The 17606-nt window shown below is 31.3% G+C and overlaps 1 protein-coding gene across 1 annotated transcript; it reads left to right on the forward strand.

The window, feature by feature from the left end:
* Positions 1-13601: 13601 nt before the first annotated feature.
* On the forward strand, positions 13602-16909 carry LOC21390242. Its single transcript, XM_010102460.2, has 4 exons — positions 13602-13857; positions 15368-15874; positions 16177-16323; positions 16575-16909. The coding sequence occupies exons 1-4, from the start codon at positions 13753-13755 to the stop codon at positions 16662-16664; spliced, it is 849 nt and encodes a 282-aa protein (XP_010100762.1). The 5' UTR covers positions 13602-13752; the 3' UTR covers positions 16665-16909.
* The last annotated feature ends 697 nt before the right edge of the window (positions 16910-17606 follow it).

Consider the following 17606-nt stretch of genomic DNA (forward strand, 5'->3'; position numbering starts at 1 on the left):
TTCTGTAGCTATAATATCCCCACAACTTATCATGCCGTTTATGGAGAATTTGTGAATACGCCTAATGCTTGCTGGTTCCTAGTTTTCGCTTTGGTGGTTTGTTTTTCTTCTCTTTTTGAGGATAGTTTATTCGTCTTGCTGGTTTTGCCTTGATAGAAGAACCCCACAATCTTTACGTTATCCTTTATATAGTTTATTATGTACTTACAATTGCTACATACTGCTTTATTTGAAGCCTTAATTAAGCTTAAAAACTTTAGAGAATAATATTTGAGACATGATTGATCTGGAGAGTGATTTAACGGTAGCTGTGAATTTGGCCTTTGTTCCTGCATTCTTGTCGTTTGTGTGCTTATTTGCATTCTTCCTTTGCAATTCCAAAGAACTAATAATAGATGATCAACTCAAGGTGCCAACTACCATAAGACGACGACCGTTCGTTTCGGACCAAACTCCATACTCTTTGGGGGGTATGATTATACATCCTAAGGGTATGTTTGTTAGGAGGGAGGGAGGGAGAGGGGTGGAGGGAAAGGGTGAATTTTTTGTTTAGTAAGAAGGAGAATGTTTGGTTGGAGGGATGGAGAATGGTGGAGGGAAAGGGTTAATTTCTTGTTTGATAAGAAGGAGAAGAGGATGGATGGAGGGAGAGACTTTCTTTCCGGACTTATTATTTTGGAAAGGATCTAACTAATCCACTAAAATTAAAAAAAATAATTTCTTTCAAAAATAATTTTTAACAAATAATAAAATGAATAATATAATAATTAAACAAAAAAACTATCGTCTATCATTTTAATTATAATTTTTTTCATTCTTTACATTTTTTATATAGTAATTAAATAAAAAAATTATCATTTATCTTTTTAATTCTCTTTCCTTTTATTAAATAACATATAAATTATTATAATTTTCATTATCGTTCACATTTTTCGTCTTTCCAATCCTCTCCGTCATTCATCTTACCAAAGGAAGTCTTAGCTCTTAGGGACGGTGTTCCCTTGCTGGGAGATCTCTGTGTCGTGTTATATAAATCCTAATAACAATAATAATAGATGAATGGACATGTCTGGAATTTGTGTTGTCTCCAGTTGCACGACGCAAACTATTGTCGACACGTGCCCATAATGCCACGGTTGTCGTTTTCAGATGCCCTTTTCCATAAAAAGGTGGTGGCCTTCCTGAGGGCGCCACTGCATTTGTTCCACTGTGGGTAGGTTCTTTCGGACAGGTCTGGAAAACGACACCTTTGTTTTTTCTTCTCATCCCCATTCCTCAATCCATTAAAGGGTAACCATCGTTCAAATGGCCCTAATAGCAAAAGGTTACGACTAGTAATCACCTAAATTTAGGTCCAAATATTAACTCTTAGAGCACACAAGATAATTTCTATATTTTTATTCAAAACAAACAAGGATCATTATTAATTTCATCACTATGAGTGGTATTTAATATTTTACTGTCCACTTCATCAATGAATATTTTCCAATTTCCAGGGAAACATCCCTATAGTAGGCCTAATTAATAGTCGGTAATACCAAACTTTATAGGGAAAAAGACTTTTAATTGTCTTCCAACTAACTTTGGTCCAAGGAATTATTCAGTACACCGGATGTACCACGTCATATTATTTATGTGGTACACTCGTCTAATGAGATTGTATTATTAGTACACCCGTCTAATGAGATTGTACCATTTAGACATTTTGTCTATGTCAGCTTTTCACTTTTTAAAAGTGAAAAGCTGACATAGATAAAATGTCTAAATGGTATAATCTCATTAAACGGATATACTACATAAATAATATGACGTGCTACATCCAGTGTATTTAATAATTCCTCGTTTGGTTGTGTCTAGTTTTTCACGACCTCAATTTATACGCGGGTGACACTAGCTTACACGTCATCGGAGATATATTTATAGCAGACAACTTGTCCTTTTACTATGGCCTAAGAGTAAAATCTGAGTTTTGAGGCATAATTTTTTATTTGGGGTAGAAACAAACTTACAAAATTTATTTCAGGCATAATTTATTTTATCATATCAACGTGATTTTCTTCACTGTCTTGACAAAATAATATCTAACATTTTGATTATCAAAAAAGCAATGTCTTGCCTTGTAATGTTGCTTTCTCTATATGCGTTTTTCCGCTAATGTCATACTACATGATCACAATTGTATGTCTATCCTTGTCTTCTTTTCTTATAGTCTCTGTTAATTTTCAGCTGGCAAGTTCTTTGAAAAAATGATTTGAATTAAATATTCTAGAAGAGTGGCGAATTGTCTTAATAGTAGGTGCTGATATTTGGTTGAATTAGTGACTTTGAGAGAAAATATATGTCGTCACCGTAATCAAAACCTTATTCATTTTACAACTTAAATTTTATTATTATAGTGTTTTTTCTCACAAAAATTTAAATTTAAATTTTTTGTTATAATATTTTTAACTCACATATACAATAGTTATGACTTAAATTGTAAAATGAACACAACTAAAATATCGCGAGCAGTATTAGAAATAAGAATTAAAAAATAAAGCTTTTTTAGTTATGTCGCGTCCAGTATATAAATATTCAAGCCTTTTCAAGTAGAAAAGAACCGACTCACGGTTTATTAATTGTTTGATCTTTTCAAAATCATAATCCAACCTTATTGTTGATATTTGAAGATGATTTGAAGATGACATATTTATTCTTATACTTTAAGCGGTTACTCCAAATATGGTCTCCGCAGAAGGTTTATCCATAAAAACTGTCGCTCTTCCTCAAACACACTCTACAAAACGATCAACTACCTATAATTAAATTTTGACTAGCAGAAAAAAAAAAAAAAAAAAAAAAAAAAAAAAAAAAAACCCCAAAATAAAAAAATTTTGTTTTTTTTTTTTTTTTTTTTTTTTTTTACAAATTTCAGAAAAAAAATTAAATAACAATCACTTGAGGGAAGGAACTTTCCCTAGTTCTCACATTATTAGCCACTTTTCAAATCTAGAGAGGTATGTATTTATCAGCTTTCTTAAACAAGTCTTTTTCATTGCTATAAATAAAAGGTTGATGCACCAATAACATCGGTTTCAATACCAAAATCATAACTATAGTCTTGTAAAAGACATCTCGTTTATGATTGGCTCTACAAATCCATAATTAAGCAAAATAATTTCAATAGATAATCATCAAATTATTGAGAAGCATTTCTAGATAGTACTTGTGAGTAGTGAGAAATTGGCAACACCAATTGCGGTGCATTGAGAGAGAGGGAGAGAGAGAGAGAGAGAGAGAGAGAGAGAGAGAGAGGGAGAGAGAGAGAGAGGAAAAGGAAAGGACTTGAGAAGACGCCCTTTTATATATGGACATTTTGTTTTCTTCCTTTTTACCCTTAAAGGTTGTGAATGAATGAATTGAAATAGTATTTATGTTTTTTGATCTATATGACAAGTTGCACAAAAGGACACTTTTGAGATACACAAAATTCCAAATGGATCAAATAATGCAAACTGTCATCTCATCATCAACCCGCATGGTCCGACATATGGGATAGCCAACATTGTCGCAAAATGGAATCAAGGCTAATGAAATTCGACATGTCCAAAATATTGCAATATTGCAATAGGTCTAAAGAGCCTGCAATATTGCACGCTGCATACGCATTCTTTCAGTGTTGTGTGAGTGAGACACACGTAATTTGTGCTTTTGTGTAATTTTAGTGAACACGGCTACTTATTATAGGTAGCCACAAATCACCGTATATGGTAAAAGATGAAATTCTTAGGTCATATAACGAAATTTGATGACTGTAAACTTTTTGAACAGTGCTACGGATATCAATAGTGGTCACTGCATATTAATAAAATGTGAATCTTATAAGATGTCGTTTATAAATGAGTTTATATTTTATTAGTTGTGATGTTTAACACACGCAGTATTATTTTACTATTAAAATGTGCCACATGGCGATCTATATTTTGGCATCCTCATAAATACAAATGCACAAGTGGATTTCCACTTATGTTGGACCACTCATGAGACTACAACAGGTCCATGGTAATGGCCAAATCTAAGCTTTGATGTTAAATTATTTGGTGAATGAAGTAAATAGTAGATTTATAATAATAAAAAAATTAAAGTAAATAGTAATAATTTATTATGTAAATGTTCTTTTTATGATTAGTAAATAGATTTGTTTCTATATAAACTTTTTTATGACTAGTAAAAAAAATTTCCACATAAACAAATATTTTTTATCACATAAATTATTTTGTTAGTGATAAATAAAATATGTACACGATAAACTACTATATACTTCAAATAGTGTTAAAATATGTTATTTACCTAATTTAATTTCTATTTGCTACAACTTCTCTAAATTATTGCAAATGTTTTCGAAAGGGAAAAAAAAAACTTTGCACAAATGTTATTTAAAATTGGGGCCAAAAGTACCATACATATATATATGTGCGTCACTATAGTCTATCCTTATATATATAAACAAACACACATATATATATGTCACTGCGATCGACCATCCTAAGTTGGTTGGTGTCACTCAAATTCACGCCAATGAAAGAGATTGATTTCATAAATTATGTTTGATTGTGGTTCTACTGCACATCATGGGATGTAACATACGGCCATTTGGTAAATATTTTCAAAATAATTTTATTTTCAGTACAAAAATAAAAATAAAATTATTTTGGGAATTATTTTGAGATCAATTTTAAAATTACATTTAGTTAATTTTTTAAAAAATTATTTTGAGTATAATAAAAAAATAAAATCGTATTTAGTTATAATTATTAATTAATATAATATAACATTATTGATAAATATTAACAAATAAAAAAAAATAAAAAAAAAATTTTAACCGTTTTCTAATTTATTTACTAAAATTATTCTTATTGATTTTATTTTTGATTTCATTTTTAAAATATTTATTAAATAAATATATTTTGCAAAATATTTTTATTTTTATTTATTAAAAGACGTGAAAAAATGCTTTTAAAAATAATTTAAAATTAATTTCAAACGCTCCGATGGTTTTGGCTTTCTCCTCTTTCTAATTTGCTGTATTGTACTGCAAAGACTTTAAGACAGTAAAGACAATCGAGTGTGGTACTGCACTTGCACCATGTAGCACTGGTCATATATTATGTTTTTGGTTTTATGCGTACTCTTTGGGTTGTTATCAATATCATGATGGGAAAGATTGATCATGATTTGTGCATGTCGTAGGGTCCTCTATATATGAAATAAAAGTATGAAACTAAGTCCATGATTAAACCACGCTCTCTCTCTAGGAGTTTGACGTTTGTCACAACTATACAAGTAATTTACTTAAAAAAAATCCATCGAAATTTGAACGGTTTTAATTTACGAAGCGTCCGTTTAGTTTATTAATTTAAGTTTTTAATTTGAATTAAGATGTAATTTTATATGAGAATTTTTTATTATACTAAAAAAATTAGATATGACTGTTTCTGAGAGCTCTTTAAGTCTCGTCCACTTCGAGGATTCGAGTTTTTAATTCGAGCTGAGATATGACATTTTCTGAGAACTTTTTACTGTAACAAAAAAAGTTAGATGTGATAAAATCTAAAACTGAAAACTCAAATCGGTAAAATAAACGGAGACATTTTTGATCTAGTGTCTGAAAAAACGTTGAATGATGCAATCATATTTAATTTAACTAACTGAACTTAAGGATATATATATACATATATATTATTCTAGTTTGTATCTTTCTTTTCTGAACACATTATAAGACGTTCAGCATGCAGGTCTGTTTTATAATACTCGCTCATGCATTAAAATTTTTTCATTTAATATACTATAAAATTATTGTAAGATGGCCAATATTTTTTGTTGCAATTTGATATGTGTACTATGAGATTACCCAATTCGGCTGCGGCTGCACTAGTGTGTATCTATGTCATTGCCATATATAGGTGATGAGTCATAATTCCCAATCACTGTATTCCAAGAGAAAATTGGCACCACAAGAATAAAGGTTAGCATCATAAAAGGAGAGACAGAAAGTCCAATACAGAGAAATTATATATGTTTAGTTTAAGGGTTCAAATTAAGGAGTTTAATATAGAATTCAAATTTTATAAAAGAAAGTATTGTAACAGAATTTTTTAAATTTAATTTTTTTTTTTTAGAAAAAATACAATTTAACCCAAATCCATCAAACTAAACATCCCTCAACCGTTTTTGAGTCTGAAACCATGGAAAGAATAAATCGCCAATGATTATATATTTCTTATCTTCTTATCTAAGCCTTCTATTTCCGTTTGGTACCTAGATTCGTTCCCTGATTCGAATCATGATTCGTAGTTCGTTACAGTATTTTCTCTCACAAAAAATTCACGTAAATTGAAAATAATTCTAATCACGTGATTTGAATCAATGAACCAAACGTCACACGTTTTAGACTCTCGCAACCCTTTATTTTTTATTTTAATTTTTTTATCCGCAATGCAAGTTGATTAATTTTCCTTTCCTTTTTCTTTACCCTGTAGCTTAGCACACCAAAAACAAACAAAAAACTATAAGAGGACAAAAATATAAAACGCTTTTGTCCAAACATATGATGGGGTTGTGCTACCTAACTTGTCCACTGAGCCACTAGTTTTTTTTTTTGTGTGTATTTAATTCGTAATTTCAGTGCAAAGAAATTAATATTAAAGGTTCTTAGAGATTTTGATTTTCAATAGCGATATAATATATATAAGGACCTTTCGTGATAATCAAGTTGTGAAAGATGTATTAATTGCCCAGTTCTCAAATGCTTGCATGCTTATATAGTTTGTAATCTTGGATTAGTATTTGTTTTGTTAATTTGTGAAGTTGCCAAGACTAACTTGTACGCTCACTTTCTTTCTTTCTTTGTTTTGTTTTTTTTTTTTTTTTTTAAGAATTTCATCAAATTTTATTCAATTAAATATATTAATCCGATATTATCTTCATATGATACGATAGATTAAAAAAAACTATATTTCTAATCAATATTTCTTTCAACCATAAAATAAAATAAAAAAAACTATATTTCTAATCAATATTTCTTTCAACCATAAAATTATCCTTCTTATTTTAACCCAAAAAAAAAAAAAAAAAACATTGTTCTAGGCCTCCATAAAATAAAATAAAAGGCCTCAAACAAAGTGTGCATTGTTCGCCTTGGAGAAGACCGAAGAAGAGCTAGTGACTTACTTTTGTCGTTATTAACGAGCGTTATATATAAGTCTCCAAAACCCTCTCTTATTTCCCACACATCATTTCGTGCATTTTTGTTTTTTGTTTTTTTTTGAACCAATCATTCATGCATTTTCAATAAGAAAAAAAAAAAGAAAATTTTTCCGGTAAGGCAGGCTGTTTTGCCGAAAGTTTTGATTAAATTTTAACATTGGGATTTATAAGTATCCGCATCAAAAATAATTCCATGACACAATGAAAAAAAAAATGTTTTCATCATTTAGTAAATGTTTAATTCATAGATTTAGAATCATGATTTAGAACCATTCTTGATTTACGTGTGTTTTTTATTAAAAAAAATACTGTAACGAATCACGAATTATAATTTAAATTATTACACAAATACACTAAACTAAACGCACACTTAATTTACTAGTATTCACGTTAAATATAATACACCGTGCTATATAAAAATACTCTTTCACTTGTAAATTAGGCAATTCAAATCAAATGGCCAAAAAAACATTTTAGTACGGCAAAACCAACCTGCTTAAAATTGTACCCATCATTTCATGCATTACATCTAAAGAGTCACCATAAGAATCCAAAAAGTGCCTGCCTTCAAGTGTGGGCCATGTAGATAGATGGGAAGCAAGTGGGGCCAACCAACCAAAGCAATTCCAATTACAACAAGTTTCTTTAGAAAGACAAGAGACGAAAGCACAATGGGACAATTCCCTACAGCTGTTTTTTTCTAATACCCCCCATCTCTTTCGCCTTTGTATTTTTTCTCTCTCCACATTCCTAATTTCATTTTCATCTCCACCAAAGGCCAGAATCCCTTTAATTAATTTGACATTTTACATTCCCTCCGAGCCGTGTCACAAGAGTACTACTCTTGTTGATATTTTAAATTAAGAGGACGTTTTAGAGAATTTAAACTATGTGATTCGAATCATTTTTTATTTACGTGAATTTTTTGTGAGAGAAAATACTGTAGCGAACTACGAATCATGATTCGAATCAGGAAATGAATCCCTCTACTAAACATTTTCTGACAAGTAATTATTAATTTATGTGATAACATTTTTTAAAAAATATATATATTTTAAGGCACAATTTTGAACCATCGGAATTTGATTTATTAAACATAAGAATTGATCAAGTTCATGTACATCTCCATGCTATTATAGTGATAATACCGAGAACCCCATTTTCCTTGCTGACTATTATGGTGATTCCAATATAAGTGATCAATTGTGCCTCTTTTCGTAAAGGAGAAAGTGTAGAGACAATATATGCTAAAACTTGCAAAAGAAAATGTCTAAATTCGTCTCATCTTATGCATTAGCAAATGTCTAAATATAAGTGAATTGGGAAATTTGGTTTCTACCAACTTGCCATAATATTATATCTAATCGATAGCAATTATCACAAATTGCATAATATTTCAGTGTTGATTCATGAGTGCACTTCAATGGTTCACATATTCCTTCCAAAATATTCATTTGGCACATTGCCGACCCATACTTGTGGCTCCGCAGCCTCAATGATTTCCCATGATATATATATATATATATATAAAATTGCCAAAGCACCAAAAAAATAAAGAAAAAAGGGACATTTTTGCCTTTTTCCCATTATTTACATTCCTTGTCTGCTAAAGTCCACTACTGCATTCTGGCTGGCTAGGTGTCGAGAGATGAACGCGGCACGTGGCATCGAGCTATTGGTCGATACTAGCTATCTCCCATGACATAGACACCAAACAAAGAATTTGAACTTTGTGTGAACCAAAAGCCTTTGGTGAAGGTTCTTGTAGGGAGAGGTTTCCTCTTTACAATTTCCTTTTCCTAATGTAGGGAGTTTAAGGTTTATACTTTACATGTACTGCAATTGGCCACCCCAAAATGTGCATTCCTTACTTCACATGCCCTAAAAAAAAAAAAAAAATGAAAAGGTGTGGAGAGCATATACATTTCATACTTCAGATTTTAAGTCCTTAATTGGTTGAAATTCTTTTATTTTTTTTATTTATTTATTTTTTTTTGCTTTACAGCCAAAGTCCATATTCCTCACATGAATTTTCTTTCACACTTGAAAGCTATTTGACCTTAATAATTATTAAGCTATACTTCTGAAAGAGAAATCTCTTAGTGGGTATCCGTATTCACCAAGTATTCGGGCTTTTGCTTTCACATGTAGTTTTCAAATATTCACTATGTAGGGTTTCCAGCCTAAAAATAGAAATACAAAGAAGAAAATTGTTATGCAATACTTTCAAGTTTTGTTTTTTAACTGTTAATACCGATCAAGCTTGATAAATAGGTAGTTTTGCATTTGCTTGTAAATTGTCTTTTAAGTTAAATTTATAACTAATATAAATGTTTAGAGATTTCTCGGAGTTTGCATATAGGCCCCGTTCTTTTCGCTGATTCGAGTTTTGCTACAGTAAAAAGTTCTAAAAAACAGTCACATTTAACTTTTTTACTACAGTAAAAAGCTCTCACACAACATCACATTTCAACTTAAATTAAAAACTCAAATTAATTGTAAACCAAAATTTTCTGAATATTTATGGATTTTAAGTTGGTGAGGGGAACAAAAAAAATGAACCGGTGATTCGGGAGCATAATAAATTATCTCAATCCAAAATTTAACACGGGTTTTGGATTGAATTTTTTTTTAGTAAATATTTTTAAAAGCTCTTAAACAGTAAGAGAAGGTTTACTTTAAAAAAATGGTTTACTTTGATGTAAGATTCTTTACTTTTATGCTTTGAGTTTGAGAAAGGGACAAAAGTTTGGTTGACACTTTTAATCTATCATTTAGTGAACGTTTAATTCATAGATTCAGAATAATTTTTGATTTATGTGTATTTTTTGTGAGAAAAAATACTGTAACGAACTACGAACCATGATTCAAACTATGACACGAATCCTCATACCAAACACTTCATTAATAAGTCCATTTGGCAATGTGGACGCATAGGGCTCACCACACTGAAAGAGAATTTGAATATTTTCATCATATTGGAATACAGAATCCTATCTTTCTTTGTTTCTTTCTTTTACAGCTAATATTATTTTATATATTTTCAAGCTTTCCTCTGAAAGAAAACAATAGCAGGTTTATAATAACTGGCTTGGACATGATCATATATTATATTTTGTATATTTTTTTAACCAAAATATGAAATTAACATAAGATAATTTGGGATAACTAAAAAGAGTTTAAAGTTACTTTCCCTAGTGAAAAAGTGCCAAACATTTTGTCATTCAGATATACTATAGTGAAAATTAATCAGATCTAGCTGTAACTTAATTATAATGAAAATATTCAAATCAAAACCAACTAAGCCATTGCATGGTTTTTTGGCATAAACCAGACATATCTTAGTAGGACTATGAATGGGACTTTTTTTTTTTTTTTAACTAACTTAGCAAACCGAGGAAGGTTTTGGTACAGTTTAGTTAAGATTTTGATCATTAATTTCTTCATAATATTGTTTTATTTGTATTATCTTTCAAAGTGTATGCATAATCTTTTCCTCACTTAGCAACTAAGGAGATTGGAACTAAGAACAGAACATAAATATTATAGCCATGCCTCCAGACCCACACACATCTAAATCAAGTAATGTCAATGATTATTAGACAAAGCTATCATTTATGCCCACATAAGGTAGATATTTCCATATTATTAGATTGCAAGTTGTTTGGTTGAACTGCAGATAAGACTTTTGAAAATTACTTTATGGTCAAATAATTATGATGGATTATTGGTTTTAAGCCTTACAATCACATTACTTGTCCATTACATCTTTTATAAACTTTTCGCCCAATGTTACTGTCGGACTTTCTTATCCATGACTCTGATTGCATGGCGTTTTTTTCACCCTAAACAAGTGGAAGGTAAGAAAACAAAGGAAGGAAGAAAGAAATAGATGAAATATCGCGTTTAGTTCGCTGATTCGAGTTTTTAATTTGAGTTGAGATGTAATTTTATGTGAGAGCTTTTTACTGTAGCAAAAAATTTAGATGTGATTGTTTTTTAGAGCTTTTTACTGTAGCAAAATTTAAATTCTAAACTCGAATCGGTGAAATGAACGGGTAATATGTGGAGAGAATAATTAAAAGAGTATTTTATTTTGTTTATTTTTTTATCGGATTGGCGATTCGGAGTGTGGATTTATCATAATTAGGTCAAGCTTAAAACTACAACTCATAGTGTTTTTTAATACGATATTATGCTACGATAAAATATGACTTGTATTACTATTGCATTCTTTTTCCGTTGAAAAAGCTTTGTTTTTTTTCTTTTGAAGAATAAATAGTATAGTTAATATTGTAATATATAGGTGAGCAAGCACTTAAAACAAAGCAAATAAGTAACGCTTTCAGCCAAAAATAAAAAAGCTTCTATAACTCTTCATCCAGACCAATTTATCGTAAGCATTTAAAAAAACAAAATCGAAATGTTGGAGAAAAACATCATACTACTAGTTCACTTTGTAGATTTGAGTTGAAATGTGATATTTTTTGATAATTTTTAACTGTAGTAGAAAAAATTAAATGTAATATTTTCTGAAAATTTTTAACTGTAAAAACTTAAAACTGAAAACTCGAATCGATAAAATGAACTGCCCTAACATTTATACTTGACTTGAATTTTGGACAATTGACTCTTTTTTTTGTTTGTTGAAAAAATGCAAAAGTAAAACAATAGTCTTTAATTTGTGGACGAATCTCCTGCATTGAATATGGATTCTTCCCTCGCAGCCGTCATTTTTAGTGGACATAAATGTTCGGACGTAACTGTATATTTGGCAAGTTTAGATGGATCACAGATTGAAACAGAAAACAGAGTTTCATGCGGTTAACTTTTCTAGGGTTATCAAAAGATTTCCTTGGATGAATATAACTGTTTAATTCCATTTTAAGTAGGTATAACTGTAATCGTTGGAGATCTCTAATAACATACTGATTTACAAAACGACATTTAAATGATGGCAGTTGGTACTCACGATACAGATTACATTTCTCACACAACCCAATGATATCTACAATTTGATTTGTTTTTCATGGGTTTCAGTGAAAAACATAAGACATGCATTTCAATAAGAAGAGAGGATCGTAACATATATTATTATTTAAATAAAAATAAAATAATAAAATTTACGTGCTAAATAATTAATACAGAGAGAGACAGAAAAAGTGATGCTAAGAAAATAAAAACATCATTTTAGGAAAAAAAAAAAAATAATTGCAAGAACTTTAACCAACATTTTTTTTTTTTTTTGTAATAGCTCGAGACACATTTATTATCTGGATTTGTGCAGAGAACATACTACATGGAAAATGGCATACATATACAACTAATAATATCACCAAAACGGAGGGGTTAAGAAATTTGTCTCCTCAAGAGCAAATCTTCTTTTTTTTTTTTTTGAGTGTTACACGATCCTTTTCTTGCTCTGTTCACATATAATCTCAATTTCATCAAATTTTGTCGAATCCAATGACCCTGAGTTTGGCAACAAGATAATTTATCTAAAGAAAGAACTAATGTGATTTAACGTTAAAAAATATACAATAAGGTCTCATTCACTTTGTAGATTCGAGTTGAGATGTGACATTTTCTGAGAGCTTTTCACTATAATAAAAATGTTAGATGTGACATTTTTTGAAAATTTTTTACTGTAAAAATTTAAAACTGAAAACTCGAATCGGTGAAATAAACGAAGTCTAAGAATACAAAATACCTAGCAGAGAAGTTCCCAAACAGATGGGATGTATATAATTACACAGAATTCCAGTTCCATAGATGAATAGAGAGCAAAAAACCGTCCAAAATCGAAATCAAAAGAAAACAAGAAACCTCAATATAAAAATACTGCAATTTGTGCCAAGTTGCACTTCACTTCAATTAAACATGTATTGGAGCACGTGCTCCCACGCGTTGCAAAGCGCGTGGGACTCTCTATCGACAGCCCTAAACAAATATGATGACTAGGAAAAAAAAATTTTGATGACCGACGACTGACAATTACCGTACAGTCCACAGAAATTGGCTTGGTGCAATTCACCACCCCTGTCTAGAAAATTACAAATTGCACTATAATATTCCCATATAAATAATAAAATAGTTTTTAATTGAAATAATAAAATAGTTTTTTAATTGAAAATAATAAAATACTTAACTTTAGATGGAACAGTAATGCATATTAAAAAAAAAAGGACTATAACAAGAGACATGGGGACAAGCATTATAGAAATAATCATGTCCTTTTTCATTTTTTGTCCTTATTATATTACGTCATCATCTATATTTACTCAATTACCACTCCCGTCATTATTATATATATAAATTCTCTCTCCTACTCAAGTCCTAAATCATCAAAGCCAATTTCTTACTCTATTCTTTCTCCCCTCTCTGTCATTTTGGCAGCTCTGTTTTCACTGTTCTTCTGTTATATGTTTTTGCTCTGTTCTTGGGAAATTTAGAAAAAAGAAACGAAAAGAAAAGAAAAAAATCTGCTTGAAGGTTTGCTTTTGAGAAATGTATGCAGAGACGGGGCTTTTGTTCCCTTATTTTCAGAATTTCTCTCAAGAAGTTCAGCAATTTGAGGATTTGTGCAAAGCCCAGAAGTCCAATGCCTCGATGGTACTCTTTTTCTTTATCTTTTTTTCAATTAAATAGCTTTATAATATATAAATATGAAACTTGTGTCGATATTTGTACTACTTTCTTTGTTTTCTCTTCCTTTGCTTGTGGATTAGCTTGATTTGGATTAGTTTGATTGTTTCTGAGGTGGGTTTTAACTCATTTGCCAGAAAGTTAATGTTATGGATTTCTCTCTCTCAATGATCCTCATGATAAAATGGAGCAAAAAAGCTTGTTTTTATGATAAATTCAGAACAAAGTTGGGTTTTTTTTTGGGCAAGTTCAGTTTTTTTTTTGTTCCAAACCTCAAATTTCTTCATCATGGTTTTTTTTTTTTTTCATTTATTTTCAGAATAGAAAACAAAAAGGAAAGGATTTTTTTATTTTATTTTCTGCAGTAGTTTTCTCAAAGCACAAGCGGAAACAGCTGGAGTTGGCTTTTTATGCTGGATCTGGAAAAGGATAGAAAAGGCAAAAGAAAGTACATAAGTGGAAAAAAAACATTTTTTTTTTCTGGCATAGTTACGTGTTCCATAATCTTTCTTGCAGTTTCTTTTTGTATTTCTGATGTGAACTTGTAGTAGGGATTTTTGCCTTTTCCACCGCACTTACAGAAAATACTAAAGATGAATAAAGTTCTCTTTTCCTTTTCTTTAGGGCGTGGGGGGGAAAAAAGAGTTAAGAGGAAAGTGAAAATTAATTTTCCTTAATTAGATCCCATGGCGATTTCTTTGCTATTAAAAAGGTAAATTTTTGGGGAGGAGTGGAAAAGGAACAATCAGTTGTGACTTTCCATGGTTATACTTTTTCTCAAGCTGGGTGGTTTTCTGAATTAATGAGGTTGTTTCCTTCAGTGAATGTATTGGTGTTTTACATGGTTAAGGATATAACTTTAGTGGTGTTGCTTGGTACTAGTGAAAGTTACAGCTATAAAGATGTGCAATTTTGTAAGCTGTTACTATGCAACAATTTGAAGCAAAACTGAACAAGTTCTTGTGCTTGATTATTCTATCTTCCAGTTTTTTAGTGTAAATATTCTTCCATTTTTCTTAGTTTCACAAAGATAATTAATGCTTCATTTCTTAAACCGTGTTTTTTGTAGAGTGTTAAGGAAAGCCTTAAATATAAGGAGTTCTCTTATTTGATCACCAATAGTGCCTTTCATGGGACCCCTTAAGGGTGTTCTGTAAAAAAAAGGGACACGGCACCTGTAATATGGATGCATATTCACATTCTCTATTATTGGTTCTCTTGTGAATTTTCAAGAATTTTAGCTGCTTGTGTTTTGTCACAAATGATTGAATTTATGTGTGTATCCATTCGGGTTCTATAACTGCAATGTTAATGCTAAGAGTCACGACATTTTGTCTAACTATTGTCATTTTGTTGCTGTTCTTGATTTTGCCATTTTTTTTTTTTTTTTTTTTTTTTTTTTATTTTTGCTTGGGATTGACCCTAATATCTTTTCGGGACCTACATACTTTTTTTTTTTTTTTTTTGTTCAATTCAGAGAGACCTTATGCAGACTTCCATGATATCAGAATATGACATGGGAGGAGAAGGGGATTTGTTCAAGGCTCCAGAACCCATTATTGAAGAGCCAGTCATGAGCCTTGATCCGATGTCTGCGGCTATGTCCTTGATATCATGCGGTGAAGATGTCATCTCTCGCCAAGCGCTCAAGGTTGCAGACATTGAATCACTTCAAAAGGAGCAGCTTTTGAGCGAGGTTTTGTACGAGTGCGAGAAGGATCTCTTAGAACAGGCGGCGATGGAAGTGCCTCTTTCTGAAGTCCTAGAAATTAAGATTCCTTCTTTGAGGATTGATGGAAACCAAATCCAAGAGAACAAGCCGCTTTTTGATTTATCGTTCCAGAAAAGTGTTAGCTCGGAATGTTTAAGCTCAATGGACTGGATGCATGGACCTATGACAACGCCGAGTTTTCTGGAATTTCGTGGAATGGATTTGGGCGCTGCCTACGGGATGCGACGAGCATTCAGTGACGGGGACATCAAGGTCAGATTTGGTTATTCATATTTGTTTTCCAATATTGTGTATGAGATTAAATTAGAGAAATAGTCTTTGTGCTATTATTCAGGAAAAAATAGAAAACAATGATATCTTGAAATGGAAGAGTTTTTGGAGACATATAGAGAAATGTCTCTCTCTAAAATTGCAATGAAAGGATTTGCAAATTGAGCACCAAGCATGATATTGGCTTTTTAGTTAACTAAGTCTACGGACTAAGCAATGCTTAGATGTTTCTGGCCATTTCGACAGGATGGGGCTGAGTCATTGATTCTGAACTTTTGTCACAGACTCTTGGCAATGGTAGCATAAGCCTCATCCATTCTCCTCACGAGCGGCCGATGATCATCAGCAAAAGCATCTCCGAGGAACGCAAGGAAAAGCTTTCTAGATACAGGAATAAGAAGAATAAGAGGAACTTTGGAAGGAAGATCAAGGTAAAAATACTAATAAATTCTTCAATGTTTTGTCCTTTCTTATGTAAATGTGTTGTAAAAACTTGTAAACTGAGTTCAAATTGGCAACATTTTCATGCAGTCTTAGAAACTAAATGGCTTAATAGCCTAAATACACAATATAAACTTTTTACTTGTAACAAAGGCGACTCATTGACATTTCCGGTGTCTCAGATAAGCCCATTGAACCCGTTCCTCGCGAAGAAATTATATTTTGTTTCTTTCGTTTTCAGTATGCCTGCAGGAAGGCTCTTGCTGACAGCCAACCAAGGATCCGCGGAAGGTTTGCGAGGACCGAAGAATCCGACTGCAAGAGGCTATAACTTTGACTTACCATAGTAAGAAGAAGCCTAGGAATGAAGTAGCTAGATCCGACGATGTTGCTCAACAAATTCCCAACTTCTGCAAAGTAGTAGATCTCTTATTGCTGTAATAACTAATAACCTCCTCTGTAGACAGACCTACATGGCCTTGTAGAGTTGTAAATAGGGTATGCTAAATAAAAGGGGAGGCAAACTAAGTGTTACTTGTTCATATAATATGTTATGAAATGTAATATTTTGAGCCATTATTTCGCTTTAAATATATATATATATATATATATATATATATATATATTGCCTTGTTTGTTTGGTTTTCACATTATCAATCACGTTGGCCCAAGCTAGAGGAAGCCCGTGACCATTTCTTATGGATAATATCGCCCACAACACACCATAATTTTATTCCTTTTACAGCCACAAAGTCCCTTCTCTGGTTCAATTCTACAGAGAACAGATACTAGTAATCCCATCTTATATCCATTTTGTTCCTTCGCGTGGCTTTTCTTGCCTTTTGGCGAATGCAACATAAACCGAAAAAGAGCCCACTGTCGTCGGGTTAATTTCAATAATAGCATTCATAAATAAATTATTATTAATTTTAGAACCATTTTTGTATACTTTCACAACTAGCATTGTCATGTTAACAGTGTGAGGTAAAATAATTTCTATGTCACTTAGGTCAAAATTATCATTTAAAAGCACCTCAAACAGACTCTCAACTCTCTCTCACCCATTCTCTCTCTCTCTACACCCAATTTTTTTTTTTCTCTCTCTCTCTCTACTCGGTCTCTCTCTTCCCTACGCCCTCATTTTCTCGTCGTTAATACTCTGGTTGTGCACCAGATCGAGGTTGGTACACAATTTTTTTTTGTTTTTTTTTTGTTTTTTTCTTCTTAAATTTATTTTTCTGAAACTTAGTACATAGAACTCAAAAAAAAATGA

The sequence above is a fragment of the Morus notabilis genome, unplaced genomic scaffold (assembly GCF_000414095.1).
Source record: "Morus notabilis unplaced genomic scaffold, ASM41409v2 Scaffold581, whole genome shotgun sequence".
NCBI classification, from domain to species: Eukaryota; Viridiplantae; Streptophyta; class Magnoliopsida; order Rosales; family Moraceae; genus Morus; species Morus notabilis.

Bases quoted from the DNA above. Each gene is read 5' to 3' on its own strand.
- LOC21390242 (XM_010102460.2), top strand. From the start codon at position 13,753: ATGTATGCAGAGACGGGGCTTTTGTTCCCTTATTTTCAGAATTTCTCT. The intron at 13,858-15,367 runs GTACTCTTTTTC...TGTTCAATTCAG, and splicing joins AGAAGTCCAATGCCTCGATG to AGAGACCTTATGCAGACTTC. The intron at 15,875-16,176 runs GTCAGATTTGGT...CTTTTGTCACAG, and splicing joins TCAGTGACGGGGACATCAAG to ACTCTTGGCAATGGTAGCAT.